This window comes from Canis aureus, chromosome 34 (genome assembly GCF_053574225.1).
Source record: "Canis aureus isolate CA01 chromosome 34, VMU_Caureus_v.1.0, whole genome shotgun sequence".
In the NCBI taxonomy this organism is placed as follows: Eukaryota; Metazoa; Chordata; class Mammalia; order Carnivora; family Canidae; genus Canis; species Canis aureus.
The window spans coordinates 29,613,559-29,631,514 of record NC_135644.1 but is presented as its reverse complement, the minus strand read 5'-3'; the positions used below and the strand labels follow the sequence as shown (position 1 = coordinate 29,631,514).

Genomic DNA, 17,956 nt, shown 5'->3' with positions numbered 1-17,956 from the left:
TTGCTTGCAACATGACTTCCATGATATATCTGTGCTCAAAAATCCCTAACGACTGCTGTATCAAAATGCACATATTTATTCCTGAGAAAATTAGGCTGCTCTTCTTTGCTGTAATGTCCATACACTGATGCTCACCCTGACTCCCATGTCTGCAATAATACCATTTTCACTGCCATATTTATTGTCTTGCTTGTATGTGTTTTTTCTTTAGTCTATATTTTCTTTAATAATTCTCTTTAAAAAGCTGTATTTACTATGAAAGGGCCATTAAATACATGCTCATTATAGAACAAATAAAAACACAAATATGCAAAATATAAACTAATCTTGATTTCAACCACTATGCTCTTACCATATTGGTCATTAACCTTTTGGGTGTCTGCATTCAGATAAACTGTTAGTTTGCTACATGCACTGTTTTATAACTTTATTGTATAACATCAGCACCTTTCACATCAAATTATAATTCTATACCATTAGTTTTAATGCCTTTATCGTATGCTAATTTATGGTGTCTCATAGTCTGGGATTTTTAGGCATTTCCTTTTAATAATGTAAATATTTTGTAGTCCATAGTTTTAATTTATTTACCATCAACTTTCTATAAATTCCTAGAGATGGAATTCTTGGAGAAAGAGGCATATAAATCTGTTAGTTTTTAATGCGTATGTTAAGATTGCTCTACAGAAAGTTGGTAACAGGTTACAACTGTATATGAAGGCACCCATTTCCTCATAACCTTGCCAACAATGGATATTATAATTTTTTTTGCCAATCTGACATTATTCTTTTTGATTACTAGTGAGATTGAAATTATTGTACCTATGGGCTATCAGTTTTACTTAATGAATTCTCAGTTAATATTGCTCGTTTGTCTGCATTTCTTTTTATGTAGAAGTTGCTTGCATAACTAACACATTATTATGAACAACCATGTCCCCAGTATACAGTAGCCTGTCTACTACTATAAAAAATTCTGGGCAGATCCCTGGGTGGCTCCGCACTTTAGCGCCTGCCTTTGGCCCAGGGTGTGATCCTGGAGTCCCGGGATCGAGTCTCGCATGGGGCTCCCTGCATGGAGCCCGCTTGTGTCTCTGCCGCGACCCCCCCCCCATGCCCTGCCCTCGTCTCTCCTGAATAAATAAATAAAATCTTTAAATAAATAAACAAAATCTTTAAAAAAAATTCTCTTTATGTGCGTGTGTGTGTATATATATATATAGTTTTTCACAATTATCACTTATGTGCTTTAATATATCTCCAGATAAACTGTAAGCTTCTAAGACTGATAGAAGACTTTTTAAATAGATATTTTTAAGTGGTATTTCATAGGTTCCAGGAAACACTTCTGATCTGTTTGTTGTTATTTTTAACTGATTTTAATAGAGTTCCTCTCTTTTTGAAAGCTGGCTTTCGAAGTCCCAAAAGGAAATCAGTTAATACATATTTGTTGATTATCTATATTAGTGTACTACATAAATGATTAATGAAGAAGCTCATATCCACAGGGAGAAAGAAGTTGAGTGACATTGAGTATTAACAAATGTGCTCAAACAGAGTGTGTGAAGCATGTGTGTAGGGAACTAGAACAGTGACCACTGATGGATTTGTTCCTAAAAAGGTCTGAGAAGGCCCTCCCTAGAGGATGTGGCATGAGTTGAGACAGGAAGGGGAAGCAGAAGGTCATCAGGAGGGTAAAGAGAGCCGGGCATTCTGGCCACAGGGACAGGAAGTGACACTTCATTTTGTTGAGTCAAGTAATTTGGTATGGTAAGGGTATAGAACAGGTGGAGGGGAACTGGCTGGAGATGAGCCTATCGGTGAGTCATAGTTTGGACCTAATTCTGCAGGCACTGAATCCCTTGAAAGATTTTAAGCAGTAAAATACCATGATTATATTTGCATGATTGAAAGGTCCCTCTGGTTGCAGGTGGAGGATGGATTGAATGGAACTGAGACCGGAGACAGACGAGTTATTAGGCTGCTACAGTAGGCCAGACCAGAGGTAATTGGGTCCTGTGTGAGATTGTCTGGCTCAGGCAACTATGTGACTGTTGAAACTAATGAAAAAGGCCTCTGGTTTCAAAGCTGTTAGTTGTGATTAAACAGGAATGGGAACAAGGGCCCCAGGATCCTTCCCACTGAAGTTGTGCAGGCTACTTAGAAGCTGAGGCACCCAAAGAAACAAAATGATAGACGGAGAAAAAGAAAAACAGCACAAATAAGACATTGACTCTTCTCTTCACTAGTGAAAAACAGTTTGAAATTTTCTAATGAGTAAGTCACAGAGCAGAAGTTCAACACTGAGTAATTGAGATGTGCCTCAGTTTCCCTTACACTAACTTTATTAATTGTAATTAATCTTATACTATTTAACTTTATTAATTGTAATTAATCATTACTCCTAAATGATTCATCAGAAAATAGTAGTCAAGAACCTCTCTAGTCATAACTGTAAATGAGGCAGCTCTCTTATGACCATTGGAAATTTTATTAATCCTTCTTCATTGCAGATTCTAAATTGTTAGCATTGAGCTCATAACTCTTGTAGCCAGGACCTAAATCACAGGCGGCCTGTCTAACTCTTTGATTTTCTTGTTCCTGCCCAGATTGATTTTACCTTTGAAAGTAATTTTTTGTGTTTCAGAAGACTTTCTACCTTATCAGCTAAAAGTCCATGACATTTGGATCTGTATATATTGGAAATATCAATGGACATTTTTCTTAGTAACTTCTATGATTACATATTTGTTAAGTACTTATTGTTTCTTTTTTCTTTAAAAGGTTTTATTTATTTATTCATGAGAGACAGAGATAGAGATAGATAGAGAGAGAGAGAGAGAGAGAGAGGGGCAGAGACACAGGCGGAGGGAGAAGCAGGCTCCATGCAGGGATCCCAATAGGACTCGATCCCGGATCCCGGGATCACACCCTGATCCGAAGGCAGACGCTCAACTGCTGAGCCACCCAGGCGTCCCAGTACTTATTGTTTCTTAATTGTGACTTTTTTTTTCCTTTTTTAGAGACTCCTTTTCAATATTTTGTTCTATCAAAATAAAACTCAGATCTTAGGGTGCCATGATTTCTTTTTTAATTTAAGGCCTCAATTTTTATGAGCAATTCCTAAGTAAAATCCTACTTAATCAGAATTTTCTTTGATAGACCACTATAGGGATTTTTTAATGTACTTTACGAATTTCATGCCTAAATATTGAAGTATGAGTAGAGTGGCCAATTAGGATGGCTAAAAGCTTTCTGAGGCTTGGGGCTTTCAGTGCTAAAATCAGGAGTCCTGGACAAAACGGGATGTTTGGTCATCCTGCTTAGTAGTCAGGAATGTTTAGCTAAGCCTTCCTAAATGCCTGCTTTAATTCAATTGAGAAGTTTACTTTATTAGTAGTGCACTGGGTCTCTTCAGACTCATGATTGAATCATTCCACCATTTTCCTTACTTCACCTTTGTCAGCACTGGAGTCCCCAAAAAGTTATAAAGACTATTTTCACATATGTTATTTTCTTGATTATTTTCACTGCATATTTTATAGGATATTTAATTAGTAGAATTCTAGCATCTTAGGATAGAAGTTTCTCATTTGCCATGCAGGAGGTTGGTCTGGGTCAGTTAGTTACAGTGGGTGAGGTGGATTGGGGAAGGTAAGACCAAATTTGTCACAATCTGACCTATGGTTTATATGAATAAAATAAGCCAGGAAACTTTATCTATAACTAATTGTTAAATATATGCATAGGGTAATTGTAATTGGGTAAAGCAGTTTTGGGATAAGATGTGGCATAGTCCAAAGACCAGTAACTTCACAGTTTAGACGTTAACTAACACATTCTCAGATATTTTTCAGTGTGAAGTTTGGGGACTACGTGTGTTGAAATTCCATGGTATAGTTCTTAAAATATGGACATCTGGGTTTTTACCTAGATTTACAGTGTTAAAATGTTTGGTGTTTGTGGCTCAGGAAATTTGCATTTTTAACAAGCACTGGGTGATTCTTATTAAGAATATTACAGTTTGAGAATGCCTCAATCCTGCAACTAGGAAAGCCACGTATATCTATTGAATTAACTACTCAACTGCAACATCTTGGCCTAATCTATCACATTGATATGTTGTAAAAATGAAAGAGAACATAGCTCTTGAAATTTCTGAAATCTTCAGAGATGAAGCTCTGTGTCAGTTCATACTGGGCTGATCAATGTAGCTAAATGCAAATTAATATGGATAGAAAAACAGTGAAAATCATGAGTATGAATTAAAATGCATTGCTGTTCATCATCATAAGCAAGAACAAAATGTGATAGTTATTGTAGAACATTGTGTGAAAATGTAATATAAATGCCAAGTAAGGATGTTAGTGCCACTCACTGATGGAGAGAATTCTGATCACTGAAACTGCAACGCATACATTAGACCAGAACACTGTCTATGGTTATTTATTGTTTCATAGGAGACTATCATTATGCTTACTGTAAAGTTAAAAAGAATAATTTCACAATTTTTTACTATGACTAACACTGGCTCTTAGTCATTAAAGCTAAGCTATTTAAGAGTTTTCTGGGATAAATTTTGTAGAGACTAGAGAGATTAGATAAAAATGTAAATATGTTTTTTAATAAAAAGTGATATAGTAAGTGAATAAGATTTGAGATTCAGATAGACTGAGTTTATTTTGACAGATCAGGATCGTAGACCCAATTTGACATTGCTGCGTTTTGATTAGTTACTCCTTTGTGATTCCTATGCTTGGGCCATGTCTGAAAAAGAGCTAAGGTCATTGGCCCATTCAGCTCAGGAGAGCTTAGAATTGATGTTCAAGTAGAAAGTCGTTGCTGCTCTTCAACATATGTTGAATGGGATTATAAATAATATAAAGTTATTGTATAAACTATGGTATTTTAATATTTATTAATGATGATAACAGAGTGCCATCACAAAATTGAGAAGGGCCTGTCAAGGGGCAGAGGAGAAAGGAGGAAGATAATGTTTTTGTTTTTCAAGGAAGACTTACCCTTGGAGAATGACCTTAATTGTGTTGATTATGTATGGGGTGTACTTGCTGAACCTCCTCTGCCAAAAATATACTCATAAGCCTGCGAATAGCTCAGATCCATTGCTGCTGCCTAGTTCAGAGAAGAGTGACGTCTAGGCCATTTTAGAGAGATAATTAGATCTTAAAGGCTTTTGGAGAAAGAGCATCTTAGTCTCCCTTAAATTACTGTCAAACAATTTTTTGTATGTCTCTAAATTAATTTTTAATATAATTTAAGCCCTTATTTTATTTTAATTTTATTTTTATTTTAGATTTCTTGTCATTTAAGATGGAAAATGTCCTGCCATTAGTTTTTAGAGCCATCATAGTCACATGCAGTACCAACTCTGTGCTACACCTCAACATTTATTTATTTATTTTTAATTAATTAATTAATTAATTAATTTATTATTTTTAAAAAGATTTTATTTATTTATTCATGAGAGACACAGAGAGAAAGGGAGAGGCAGAGACACAGGCAGAGGGAGAAGCAGGCTCCATGCAGGGAGCCCGACGCAGGACTCGATCCCGGGTCTCTAGGATCAGGCCCTGGGCTGAGCCACCCGGGCTGCCCCACCTCAACATTTAGATATAGGTGTAATTTGGTTTCTTGGAAGGACAACTTTCTTCTAAATGCATATAATATGAGGGGCTAAGTTTGGGAAAGGAGGAGTGCATGGCCCTTTGATGACTAGAGAAGGTTTGCACCTTATGAACTGAATGTCTGTGTATGAGCTCTCAACAATTTTTTTTTTTTTTTTTTAGTACTTTCTCTGTGCTGAGGGTTTACTTTCTGACTCATGCTCCTGAGTCAGCAGTTCCCCAGAAATGGCTCCAATCCTTCCATATTTGGCAGCACTACTTAGAGAATGTAGAAAGAAAATGATGTAGCCTCTTTGTATATGTGTATTTATTCAGATTAGCGTTATCGGTTCCAAAAATGTCTTAACATGTGTTATCTGTTTCTTCCTGGTTTTGCTTTGCTCTACATTTCTCCCAGTGGCCTTTTTTCAAATATGCTTCATTACTCTCCGTTTTCATTTTTATACACGAAATGCCAGGCTTTCTTATACGTATAAGGCTTATTCTCTTCACATAGCTAAGATTTTAGTATGTTATAGCCTGTAAATTGTGGACTGGTAATGCTTCACAATAGTCCTTTATTATAAGGTTTAGATGTCTTAAGTTTTTTAGGCTAACTCGCTAAAACTAGGGAAAGAGTTTGATTCAGAACTTTTTATGTCCATTCTGTGCAGCATACTGATGGTCTTTTGTTTTTAATTCAGTTATTGAATATTGCTTAAATTCAGTCTAGCCGAGCTGAATTTTGCTCTTTAAATTTTGTCTAAAATGTGCCAAGGGAAGGTTCCTAACCTTTATAGAGTTCCCTCCTATGTTCCTAGTTCTACTAGACCAGTAGTACAGATACCAGTTAAAATATTATTTCTTATTTGAATTGGTCATTTAATTATATATGCCTGGTATGATGTCTTCCCTGGTTTGGATATGCTTGGTAAAATCTAATATGCTACTTTTAGCTTTGAAGAAGCAATATTTCTTCCTTTACACAGGAAATCATAGTATCATCAGAACCAGAAAAAGTTGAGAGGAAGAAGAAAAGAGACACATTCATGGTTTTTGAAACAACTGTCTTATAATTGTAGAATTGGAATTATAGAATTATAAAGATAAAATGCTTCTTAGTGATAATCTAGTTAAAACTTTCCATTTTTAGGAAATGGAAAGCATGATTCAGTGAGGTAAAACAACTTGCTTATCTTGTCAGAAGCAGTTGGTGGAACAGTCTGGAATATGCTTTTGCGCTTTGCCTCTTATTCTGGCATTCTCATTACTAACAATGATTCAGTTATTTAAATGCATTTCTGGCTTCTCTAATTTAACATACTTTATGATTATGGAGACTATAATTTGTTAAGACATGTCAAGGATTTTCTATTACTAGGGTTGAGGTTTTAGATCAGATCAGCTACTTGCCTAGCTGAGCAGAGGGGAAGGGTAGTTAGGAGACCTATGCCTTATAAATCGGTCTGGTTTTGAATGGCATTGCCAAGTCCTTTTTTACAAATACAATAAGGAAAAGTGAAAACTTCCTATGTTTCAGGTTCTGAATGAGATTCATATGGCTAAAGACAGGATGTATATGGGGTAATGGGAAAAAGTTTCAGATGACGGTACTAGAAAAGTAAAGGCTGGAAAATGTAGTACTTTTAAGTTATATATGTGTTAGTACTTTTTTGCTATGAGTCACTGGGAGCCACAGATAGCTTTTAAGCAGGAAAGTGACATGATCACGATTGTGTTTTAGGAAAAATAATCACTCTGGCTGACCATGGAGAAAGTAGTAAAGGGGGCAGAACCAGCGGTCGGTGGCTCAGTTGGGTGCAGCAGCAGTAATTCAAATGAGAGGTGGCAGTCTGTTGCTAATGGGAGCTTGAAGAAGCACCCATTTTGGTTAGATTATTGAGGAAGGTTTGCTGAAAACTTGAAGTATGTAAACTTCCCTGTTGCCCTTGATGAAGTTTCGTGCCTGAGGATGAAGGTGAAGATACTTATGAATAAAGAGTACAGGTTTGGAGTATGAAGATGCAGGGACTACATAGCAGAAGAGCTTCTACATTCATATTTGGACTGAAGAGTGTGATGTAGGAAGTCTGGGTAAAAGGTAAGGCCAGAAAAGGTACTGAAAGAAGGTTGTGGGTGGCCTAGAATGCCAGAACTTCAATTTATCAGATGGAAAAGAAAGTAGTACAGGTTTTTGAGTAGATAATCAAAAACTACAATGAGATTTGTACTTAAAATCTCCAGATTATAACGTATAAAGTAAATAGTACTGTATATAATGTTCTCTTTCTCATTTCATTTAGCTTTTGAAAAAAAAGAAAAAACCTTTACATCAATATGATAGGTACATTTTGCCTGTCAGATGAGATAGGCGAAGTTACTATTTTTTAACCAAAATTCATTGCACAAATTTATTCTTTTAAAAAATATTTAGATACTTAAAATGAATTTGTCTTTAACGTGATCTTTTAAAGATCCTCCACACACTCTTATGAAAAATAGTTTTAAATTAGAAGTGGGATTAAAAACACTTTTTAGAAGAAATCTGTGAAGATATTTGAATTCATCCAATTACGCATTTGTACTCTATAGTTTAACATGAAGTTCTAGATGGTTTTGAATCATGCCTCATTTGTCTTTCAGAGAGTTAAGAAATATTACAACTCTGCTAAGAAAATTTCTCAGAAATTTGATATATGTTAAAATTAGATGGACACTTTGAAGATAAAATGACAAATTTTATCCTAATGGAGATTAGTCCATTAGTGATAATATCCAATTAAGAGATACCACGAAAATGTCAATGTGTGTGTACATATATGTCTTCTGATGAGCTCACTTAAGGTTAACTAAGAGTTGCTATTATTGCTATTATGTTATTATTATTTTGATCTATGTTGTTTTAAGATAAACAATTCAGTAAGTCCTAAATATCGACAAATTCTGCACTATTTTTAAACCAAATGCATTCAACTTGATCTAGGAGGCAGGAAAGGTAGAGATAAGTCCATTTTCCTAAGGGCTGAAAGACTTTCTTTTGACATGTTGCCAAGGTCGATCTAAGTTGTTATACATTTCCTTCTCATGCAGTGGCTTTTACTCTGCAAGCAAAAGTGAGAAGAGAGCATAACCTGTTGAAAAATGCCTCCTTCTCCGACTCATTTTCATTTTCTGGAATAATGCCAACAATTATGGGTCATGGGAATGGGTTGCTTGTTTTTGTGTCTTAAATTTGCTATGCCCCTATAATAATATGGTTTCAAAATGGAAAATAAGGATCTTAACTGGTTGAGAGAATAAAATCCGAGGTAATGGGTGAAAGTAAATTCTGTATTACTATTACATTACCCATGTAATGTTTTACCTTACGTTCTCTATAAATATAAGTAAAAAAAAATTGAACCTACATATATATTGTAATGCAGAGCTGAGAAATGAATACAGAGCTGAGAAATGCAGAAGTATTATCTGACTCTGAAGAGTTTTTAATGACTCATCTGGGCTTTTAATGTTTCCCATAGGAGATTCTTTTGCTGCTTAATGGTCCATGTTTCAAAAATAATTTTCTTACATTTAAAAATCTCCTTTGAGAAATATAATTTCATTGGTAATAATATCCTCTATAGCCTTTTTTTTTTCAAAAAACAAATTCTTCAAATTGTTACTAGTTTGATCACATTCCTGCCCTGTCATTCACTAGTCACACAATGAATATTTTTTGTTTGTTTGTTTTGTCTCCAAAATTATCTCTTGGAGACTTTTCTTCTTCTTATTTCTACCTTTTATATCTTGTATCCTTCATCAACCAAACAAACATCTGGGTGTTTTGGCCAGATATTTTTTTCTTTGAAGGTTTTCATTTATTTTGGAAGTCGTAATAATATGTATCCTCTCCACTTACCTCTCGAAGTTATTTAAAGACTCGAAGAATTTAGAGACCTGATGTACAGACCATGTATTGCATTTAAGCCCTGTGTAGGAATGCATCTTCAAACTCATTGTGTCTGTCTGCTATTTTTTACTCACCCCCACCCCTATGCCACCTATTTAAAGACATGAACTTTCATGGTTCTGTTTACAATATTTTTCTTTAGAAGTATTTAATTTTCTGTGTTAAACTGTTTAACTAGCTCCACAATAGTCTTGACTTTCCATTTTTATTAACTATTTGTTATCTACAAACATCTGCCAATAATCTGAAACTTAATTTATGGAAAGGGTATAAACTATATTCAAAGCTGTATCTTTTGGTGTGTAGAGAATATTATAGGTCCTTTTATGTGGTTTCTCACATTGAGAATTTGATTACATTGAAAACTCCTAGAATTGCGGAGGTTATGGAATTTGATTATATTGATTATCATTGAAAACTTTTGGACTGCAGAGGTTATACATGGTATTAGCTTTTAAAAATAGCATTTAGAATAGTCTTACACCTACATGGCCTGCTACTATGGTAAAAAGAACTCTGAGTTAGAAGCCAGTTCTGCTTCTAACTGGCCATGTTATGTTTACTAAATCCAATAATATTTAGTAAATTCTTCTATTTACTATATATAAATAATATTCCTTGTCTGGTTTTTGCTAAGGCAAAAGGAACTTAATATTTTACAAGATCATAAAATTCCATAATATGTAAAATATAATGATTTTGATCAATGAAAATAAATATTTTTTCATGTAATTTTCAACTTATTAGTATTTCACTTATGCCATTATTGTTCAGGTATGTTTCTTTAACTCTTCTGTCTGTATCAAAATTTCAATAATATTTTGTGTCCTTGCATATATGTTTAGTAAAAATACAATTTTGGTTATTCATTGTGGCCTCATTTTTTTCATGACAGTGTAGTTATAGCCAGTAGAACCACTGACACCCTTGACATTGTTTATTCTCTATAGAAATAGTCTCATGGTTTACTTTTGTCTACATGCTATGTGCTCATCTTTATGTATTTTAAAACACTCTGCTCTGATGTTGGAGTAGCCATATAATTCTCTGGACCACTTTTTATTGATGTCAGGTTGGAAGGGGGATTTCAAAAAGATCATATATTTTCAAAACTTTGGTGATGTCACAGTAACCTCTTCTCTATTAATAGCCTCACTTTCTGAGAATTTGTATGGTGGGTTCCTGAAACCACTGGAACAAATGTGTCATGCTTAGTAAAAAGATACAGTGTTTGCAGAGTTGATGCGCTATAGGAGAAGGTGTTGCATGATATTTCAACCTGCTGATTTTAAAATATTTCAGGTGTTGGGCTACTGAATTTGAGAGAATAAGTGTACACACTGATTACAGGTGATTACAGAGACCCAGGCAGAGGGAGAAGCAGGCTCCATGCTGGGAGCCTGACGCGGGACTCGATCCTGGGTCTCCAGGGTCACGCCCTGGGCCGAAGACAGGCGCTAAACCACTGAGCCACCCAGGAATCCCCAGAAGCTGTGTATTTAACTCATAATTGACTTAGGCTTTTTTAATTTCATTCTGTTATACTATATTTTTTAAAGTATCTTTCAATAGCTTACTCCATTTATAAGCAATCACCTGTAAAACAGTATATTGGCCTATAATGACTGACAAAAAAGGTTAATTATTGTGACTTCTCATCATTAGTGACAAGCAAGGACTGGGGACTAGCTGCATATCTAGAGAAATATGCACTATATAAATCAGTTTTTAAAAACAGAATGAATAAGAACAATTAATGTTTTATTATAAAGCATATCCTAATGAAATAATTTTAAAGCAGAATAACTTCAAATCAGAAAGCTTGATTTATATCTGCAGTGTTTCCTCCTAAATAAGATTATATGAGTTAGCCATGCATTTGATGGCAAATAGTAAAAGATCCAACCAACAGTGACTTCAACAGCTAGAAGTTTAGTTTTATCCTGTAACCCTGTGTTCAGAGCAGCCAGTCAGATTGGTCATGCTGCTCCAGGATGCCATCAAAGGCCCACCTGGAGTCCCGAGACTCCTCCAGTGGTGTGCTGCCATCTTCAACACTTGCCTTTGCTACTAGTGGTTGTGAAGGCTACTACACCTTTACAGGTAGAAAGAATGGGGAAGAGGAAAGACCAACAGAGCTTTCTCCTAGAGAGGCTTTGATGTATTCAGGAAAGATATGTCCTAGGAAAATTTCTCTCCATTGCCTTGGTCTGAATGTCCTCCAACTCCCTTGCTCCAACCAGAAGAGAGTCTTAGAAATTGATTGCTTTTACCTGTATGTAATTTCTTGAATTAAGTAAGGTGAGGTGTTTGGTGGTTTGTTTTGTTTTGTTTTGTTTTTGTAAGAATGATGGGAGAATGGATAATCTCAGAAAAAAGGAAATCTTTCTTAACCAAATTTTAAAGGTTATGTTAATAGGTATATAATGAAAACTGTTGATTTTAAATGGTATATCTTCTATTTAAAGATGCAAATAATAAAATGCAAGCGTTTTATGTTTTTCCTATAAAAGCTAATATAAAGTAAGAAAAATTAGTGGTAGAGGAATATTAAAATTATTCAGTCTAGTCATTTGGTGTTAACCTACAATTTTTTTTTTTTTTTTAGTATGAAATAAGGGTAAGGTCTAAGGAAAGAAAAGTGCATACACTTTTTTCACTAACTCATTAACTGTACAACAATAAATGCTAGAGCCCATATAAAATATTATGGAAATATCCAATTTTATGTTATCCTTAATTGTGCATTCATACAAGGAGCTTTTTTCCTAAACATATTCTAGTTTGAATCTCATCACAGATTAAAAATGTACTTCCAGTTGATGGTCCTTTATCTACAAGGTATTGTTAAATCATATCCTCCAATAAGCTGTAATTACTCCTACTTGAGGTGTGGTGTGGTGGGTCTACTAAAACTTTAAATCATATTTAAAAAGTAATTTAGTGTATTTTTTAAAAGAGAAAATACGTAATTCATTTAAACTCTGTGGTGTGATTCATATAATAATAGAAGGGCATGGAATAAAGAAGTGCCCTGTAGAGGAAAGTATGATTAAATGTTCCTGCGAGTTTGAGATCAAGGCAGCCGATTGTGATGAAGTGTCACTTCATGAGGATTTTAAAAGATGAATAGAGGGGATCCCTGGGTGGCTCAGCGGTTTAGCCCCTACCTTTGGCCCAGGGCATGTTCCTGGGGACCCGGGATCGAGTCCCACGTCGGGCTTCCTTCATGGAGCCTGCTTCTCCCTGTGCCTGTGTCTCTGTCTCTCTCCCTCTCTCTCTCTCTCTCTCTGTGTCTCTCATAAATAAATAAATAAATAAAATCTTTAAAAAAATAAAAGATGAATAGAAATTTACTCAGCACCAAGAGCAAAGGCTTGAAGGACTGAGGCAGTGTGGTATCATTTGGTAGCTGTGTGTCCTTTTTTTTTTTTTTAAAAGAAAGATTTTATTTATTCATGAGAGACAGAGAGAGAGAGAGAGGCAGAGACACAAGCAGAGGGAGAAGCAGGCTTCCTGCAGGGAGCCCAGTGTGGGACTCGATCCCGGGACCCCAGGATCATGCCCTGGGCCAAAGGCAGGCGCTCAAACGCTTAGCCACTCAGGGATCCCCTAGCTATGTGTCCTTCTGTAAGGAACACAAAATAAGAGATGGAGTTGTTGGATAATGAAGATATTCTTTGGGATGAGTAGAATTCTGGACCATTTTAAAAATTCAAATATATCTGGTAAAAATTTTTATCTTAAAATTACCAGCTTCTGTTGTTATTGCCTTTGTGCTTTTTGTCAAAGTACCTACACTAGTTTAGCTATTTTGCAAATAAGAGAATTTCCCTAGTTAATTCAAGGACATTTTAAAAAATACTCAGGTTATAAACATACTTAACTTGTTCTGAATCAGTCAGATAACCTCTTTGGATAGCTTCTAATACATATAACTAGTACCTTTTATTTATAGAATTAATGATCATATTTATACATTACTGTCTTATATAGTTATTGTCAAATGAAATTATCTTTTCATATAGGAGACAGGTATCTTGCTCTGAAAAAAAAAGTCTCTCAGTATTTTTTCAAACAAAACAATTCAGTTTTTTTTTTTTTTTTTTTTTTAAGTGGAGAGGATTCCTGGATCAGTCTATGGATTTTCAGATAAACATTTTTTTTTTTCCTACTAAATGAGTTGTTAAGATGAAAATGCTAATTCATTTTAGGGAGTCTTTCTGTGCCAAAAAGTCAGCATTGTGCTCTACTGACATGTAGTGATAGTACAGTTGTAGTATATTGATTATGATGTGCCAGGAAAGCGCTTAAACTCATTAAAATATGCCTTTTGTTTACTCAACAACGTCCACATGAATTAGGCATTATTTTTCTCATATTTGTGGATGAGGACACAATTTGAGAGTACTTGCCTTTTATATGTCAAAGTCTTCATTTAATCCTTGTGAGAAAAGCCAAGATACCTACATTATAGGTTAAAAACTGCTAGTAGTACAATATATTCATTTTTTCCTGCCATTATGAAACTATCTGTAGAGGCACAGCTGGTTAAGAAATAAGTTTTGCACCTTGTCTGATTCTACATGTCTTTCTATTTTAAATTTCTAAATGTCCTAGATATCTCAGGACAATTTTGTTGCTATGAAATTTGTCATTGTTTCCTAATTAGCATAGGATTTATATATATTTTTCTCTCTATTTCAACCCTCACTTCCTTTTCTTCCTGGCAGTCCATACTTTCACCCACTGGTGTTTAGGTAAATGAATTCTAGACTTCAATGGACTCTTTAGAAACATAAAAACATCTTACAGGGTCATATTTTGGAATAGGATTCAAAAGATTTGTGGCTTTAATCATTTTTTTCCCCTTTGTATCATCACTTGGTTTGAAGTTTTTCCTGGACAAAATACCAGACTGGCATCCCAAGTAACTCATTAGCTGTTCATCGTTGCATTATTTCATGAACTGCACATCAAAATTCAGTATGTGGCTCTGGGCCTGTGGAAAACAATCGGGCAAGATATCACTCAGAAGCATTATGTGATCTGTATTATTTACAGATCACTTGAAAGCACTAGGGATTAATCAAGGATGGAAAGTACAAAAACACATTTAGCTTTTATCAGTAATTTACTTTAAAAGTGGAAAATAAATCAGATGTTTAGTGCATTTCCAAGAAATAGAGGCCAAGTCAGCCCAGCACAACATTGGAAAAAGGAAACAAATGAAAATTTCAGTACTGATTTTTGGTTTAGCCTATTGCTGCTATGTATGCCTTTTGGTTTTCAAAATCTGTTTCCTTATACCAACTTAAACTAGCCAGTCTACCTATGATAAAAACCCATTTTGAGTATCAAAACATTTTATTTTTAGCAGATTCCATTTTACCTTTTCTTTTAATTGTAGAATTAAATTTATTTTTTTTTTTTTTAGTTATTGTATTATAACTTTTACTGAATTGGCTATTTTAAACCCAATTGTTAAGTAATTTTTTCTTACTCTATATTAATTGTAAGTTTAAATTTAAAAACCATAGATTCTTACTTTCTGCAAAATAATCTACAGTGTTTTGCTTTTCATTGAGATATAATAAACATTTTGGCAAACTGTCAGCTTTGTTTTCATTGTACCTTTAAGGGAAAAAGTGTTTTTTTTTTCAGGAAAATAAAATATAAATATATCCTTCCGAATATTTTTATCATTTTTATTTTAAGTGGAAGCTGTTTTAGATGCCTGGGGAAGCTTGAGTCAGTGATACCCACCTGTGCTGTCTCAGGTGAATGCTTGTGTGGTAGGGAATTGCACAAAAATGTCTTACTGTCTTGCATTTTAAAGCTGAAGCTCAAAGCTGAAATTACTAAATGATATTTGCTGTATATAAAGGAGGTGCTGAATACCTTTATGTAGGATTTTCCAAAAAATAGCAGAACTGATTCAGTTACTATTAACGCCCATTGCCAACTTCCATTTTGAAAGGTATTATTGAGACTGATTAATGTGAATGTCAGCCTCCTGGGGAGTTCGCTCTCCTGGGGCATTTGTCCACCGCATCCCATAGAAGATGGCTGAGGGGAAATCCTAATGAGAGTTCCTAGAGAATTTGGTACGTGTCTATCCCTCTTGCAGTTCAGTGAGCACAAATGAATATAGGGAAGATCCTAGTTTCAGGGGACCGGAAGCTTATGCGAGATGTGGTTTAATTATATTCCTCTTTACATTAGTTTTGTGAATTTTACAAAGTTTTTGATTTGATCTGAACACATTGTTAAGGCTCTTTCCAGAGACTTGGAAACGGCCGTGCAAGAGGGGAGGGAATGATACAAAGCTTAAACTTCCTTACTTTTATGATACAACCACCTCTAATTTAAACTCATATTTGGTTCTCACTGACTGAATTCATGGGATTTCTTGGAAATTTGCTGGCAACAGCCAACGTATCTCGCATTTTGCATGGTAAGGGTGCCTTCGTTTGCTGGAGGCTGGGCTGCATCCATCCTGAGGCCCTCAGGGGAATCCTGCCCAAGAAGGCTGCCTGCTGGAGGGGAGGGGAATCTAACAGAAGAAAATCTGGAATGATTTCCCGTGGTCTGAGATTTCTTTCTTTCTTTTCTAAAGCTTGTTTATTTTAGGGAGAGTGTGTGTGTGTGAACAGGGGGAGTGGCAGAGAAAGAGGGGGACAAGCAGATCCCAACTGAGTAGGGAGCCTGACACAGGGCTCAGTCCCCCGACCCCTGAGATCATGACCTGAGCCGGATGCTCAACTGACTGAGCCACCCAGTCTTCCTTCTTGCTAGCAAGTCATTATATCCCAGCTGCCTGCCTCAACAAAGAAAGTGAATTTGTGAAATACCAGTCATAAGAAATGGTAAGGTGCCTCAGTCTCCCCCCTACACACACACACAACATACACATACACGTGTCCTATAAAAGAACCAGCAACTAGTGACTGCTAGGATGGAGAGCAAGACAGCCAGTGTTGGACAAGCTGCAACCGGAGGTGCCAGTGTTTCTCAGCTCTCTCTCTACACCCAACTCCCACTGCCCTTTCCACTTCCACAGAAGCAGCAGACACAGAGGGTGAGGGAGGAGACCAAGAGTGAAGGATCCCACCACATGCCCCTGCTGATGTGGATTGAAAAAATTACATATGAAATACAAGCTATTTTATTTTATTATTATTTTTTTATTAGAGTTCAGTTTGCCAACATAGAGCATAACACCCAGTGCTCATCCCGCCAAGTTTGATTTTAGATGAGAACGAACCATTTAGGAGTAAGAGTGAATTGTTACCATCAGTAAAGGACTGCTCTTGACCCCAAGGCTACCCAAAAGCTGAGAGGTTGTCATTTACTGAAGAAATGAGATCCCATGGACTGAATTGGAAAGCAGGAAAATGGGGAAAAAGATGGACATTTTTCTCATCCACAACAAGTCAGGCGGCTCAGTACACAGGTTCCATTTATGTTCAGTCAAGGGGTAGTGACGGGGTTTAGCTCGCTAGACTTTGCCCCCTTGTTGTGGGCCTGGCTCCAGGCCCCTGGAATGAGCACCACTGAGTGTTCCTGTTGACACAAACCACCTGAGATTGCAGGACAGTCAGCCTTACAGGGTAAGAATAGGTTAATTATATGGCAACTTTTCTCCCAACATGAAGGGAAAACCCTGGAAATACACTTAGTAAAATCTTACATTATTCTGTTTTCAGCTGGGATGTAGTTAATTAAATTTGCTTGAATTATTGATGCTAGTACAAACTGTTTTTGAATATTAAGAAGGTTAAAAGTGGAACTAGGCATATCTAGAGACATTGCCAATTGTTCTGAAAATTTAATTTTTTCTTTATATGTTATCATAGATGACTTCATTTAATTACCATTTTAATATTTATTTCTTCAGGATTGTCAGAATTTCTGAAGAAAGTCCTCAGTGGTGTATATTTCACTTTTTTTTTTATCCCCATTAATATCTAATATCTTTGAGAAGAAGCAAAAGAGAACAGAACTGAGAAAATTTGATTTTGAGTGATTGGCTTTGGCCTGTTTCATAGAAAGATATTATGGTGTGGCTTAAGCAGTTTTAGCTAATTTGATACAATAAAATATGTAGTAAGTTCAATTTTGGATTTTATATTATAATTCTTGGCTGTAAGAAAAGGCTTCTATGTTTCTTTTAATGCTCCAGGGTACAGTGTACAATGTATTATTATGACATTAGTTTCTGGAAACTCAGTGACTTTTGAGTGTTTCTTGGAGTTTGTTCGTTTTGTTCCATCCTTTTTTTCTCTCATTGCTGTAAGTTATATATGGTTTTCCTGAACTTAGCATAACATTGGTTGGTATAACAAATCACAAACCTAAGTATTTCAGCACTTGTTGC

The 17,956-nt window shown here is 35.5% G+C and overlaps 1 protein-coding gene across 5 annotated transcripts in view; it reads left to right on the top strand.

Annotated features, from left to right (window-relative positions):
* Nucleotides 1-17,956, top strand: part of KCNJ3 (potassium inwardly rectifying channel subfamily J member 3) — a 139,282-nt gene that overhangs the window by 16,412 nt on the left and 104,914 nt on the right. The window contains exon 3 of one of the 5 annotated variants that reach the window (XM_077882992.1): nt 1,931-1,971. The exons of the other annotated variants lie outside the window; for them this stretch is intronic. Within the exon in view, the coding sequence (XP_077739118.1) occupies nt 1,931-1,956 (26 nt within the window). The 3' untranslated portion in view covers nt 1,957-1,971. Of the gene's footprint in view, nt 1-1,930; nt 1,972-17,956 lie in introns of those variants that run through there. 5 annotated transcript variants of the gene reach the window in all.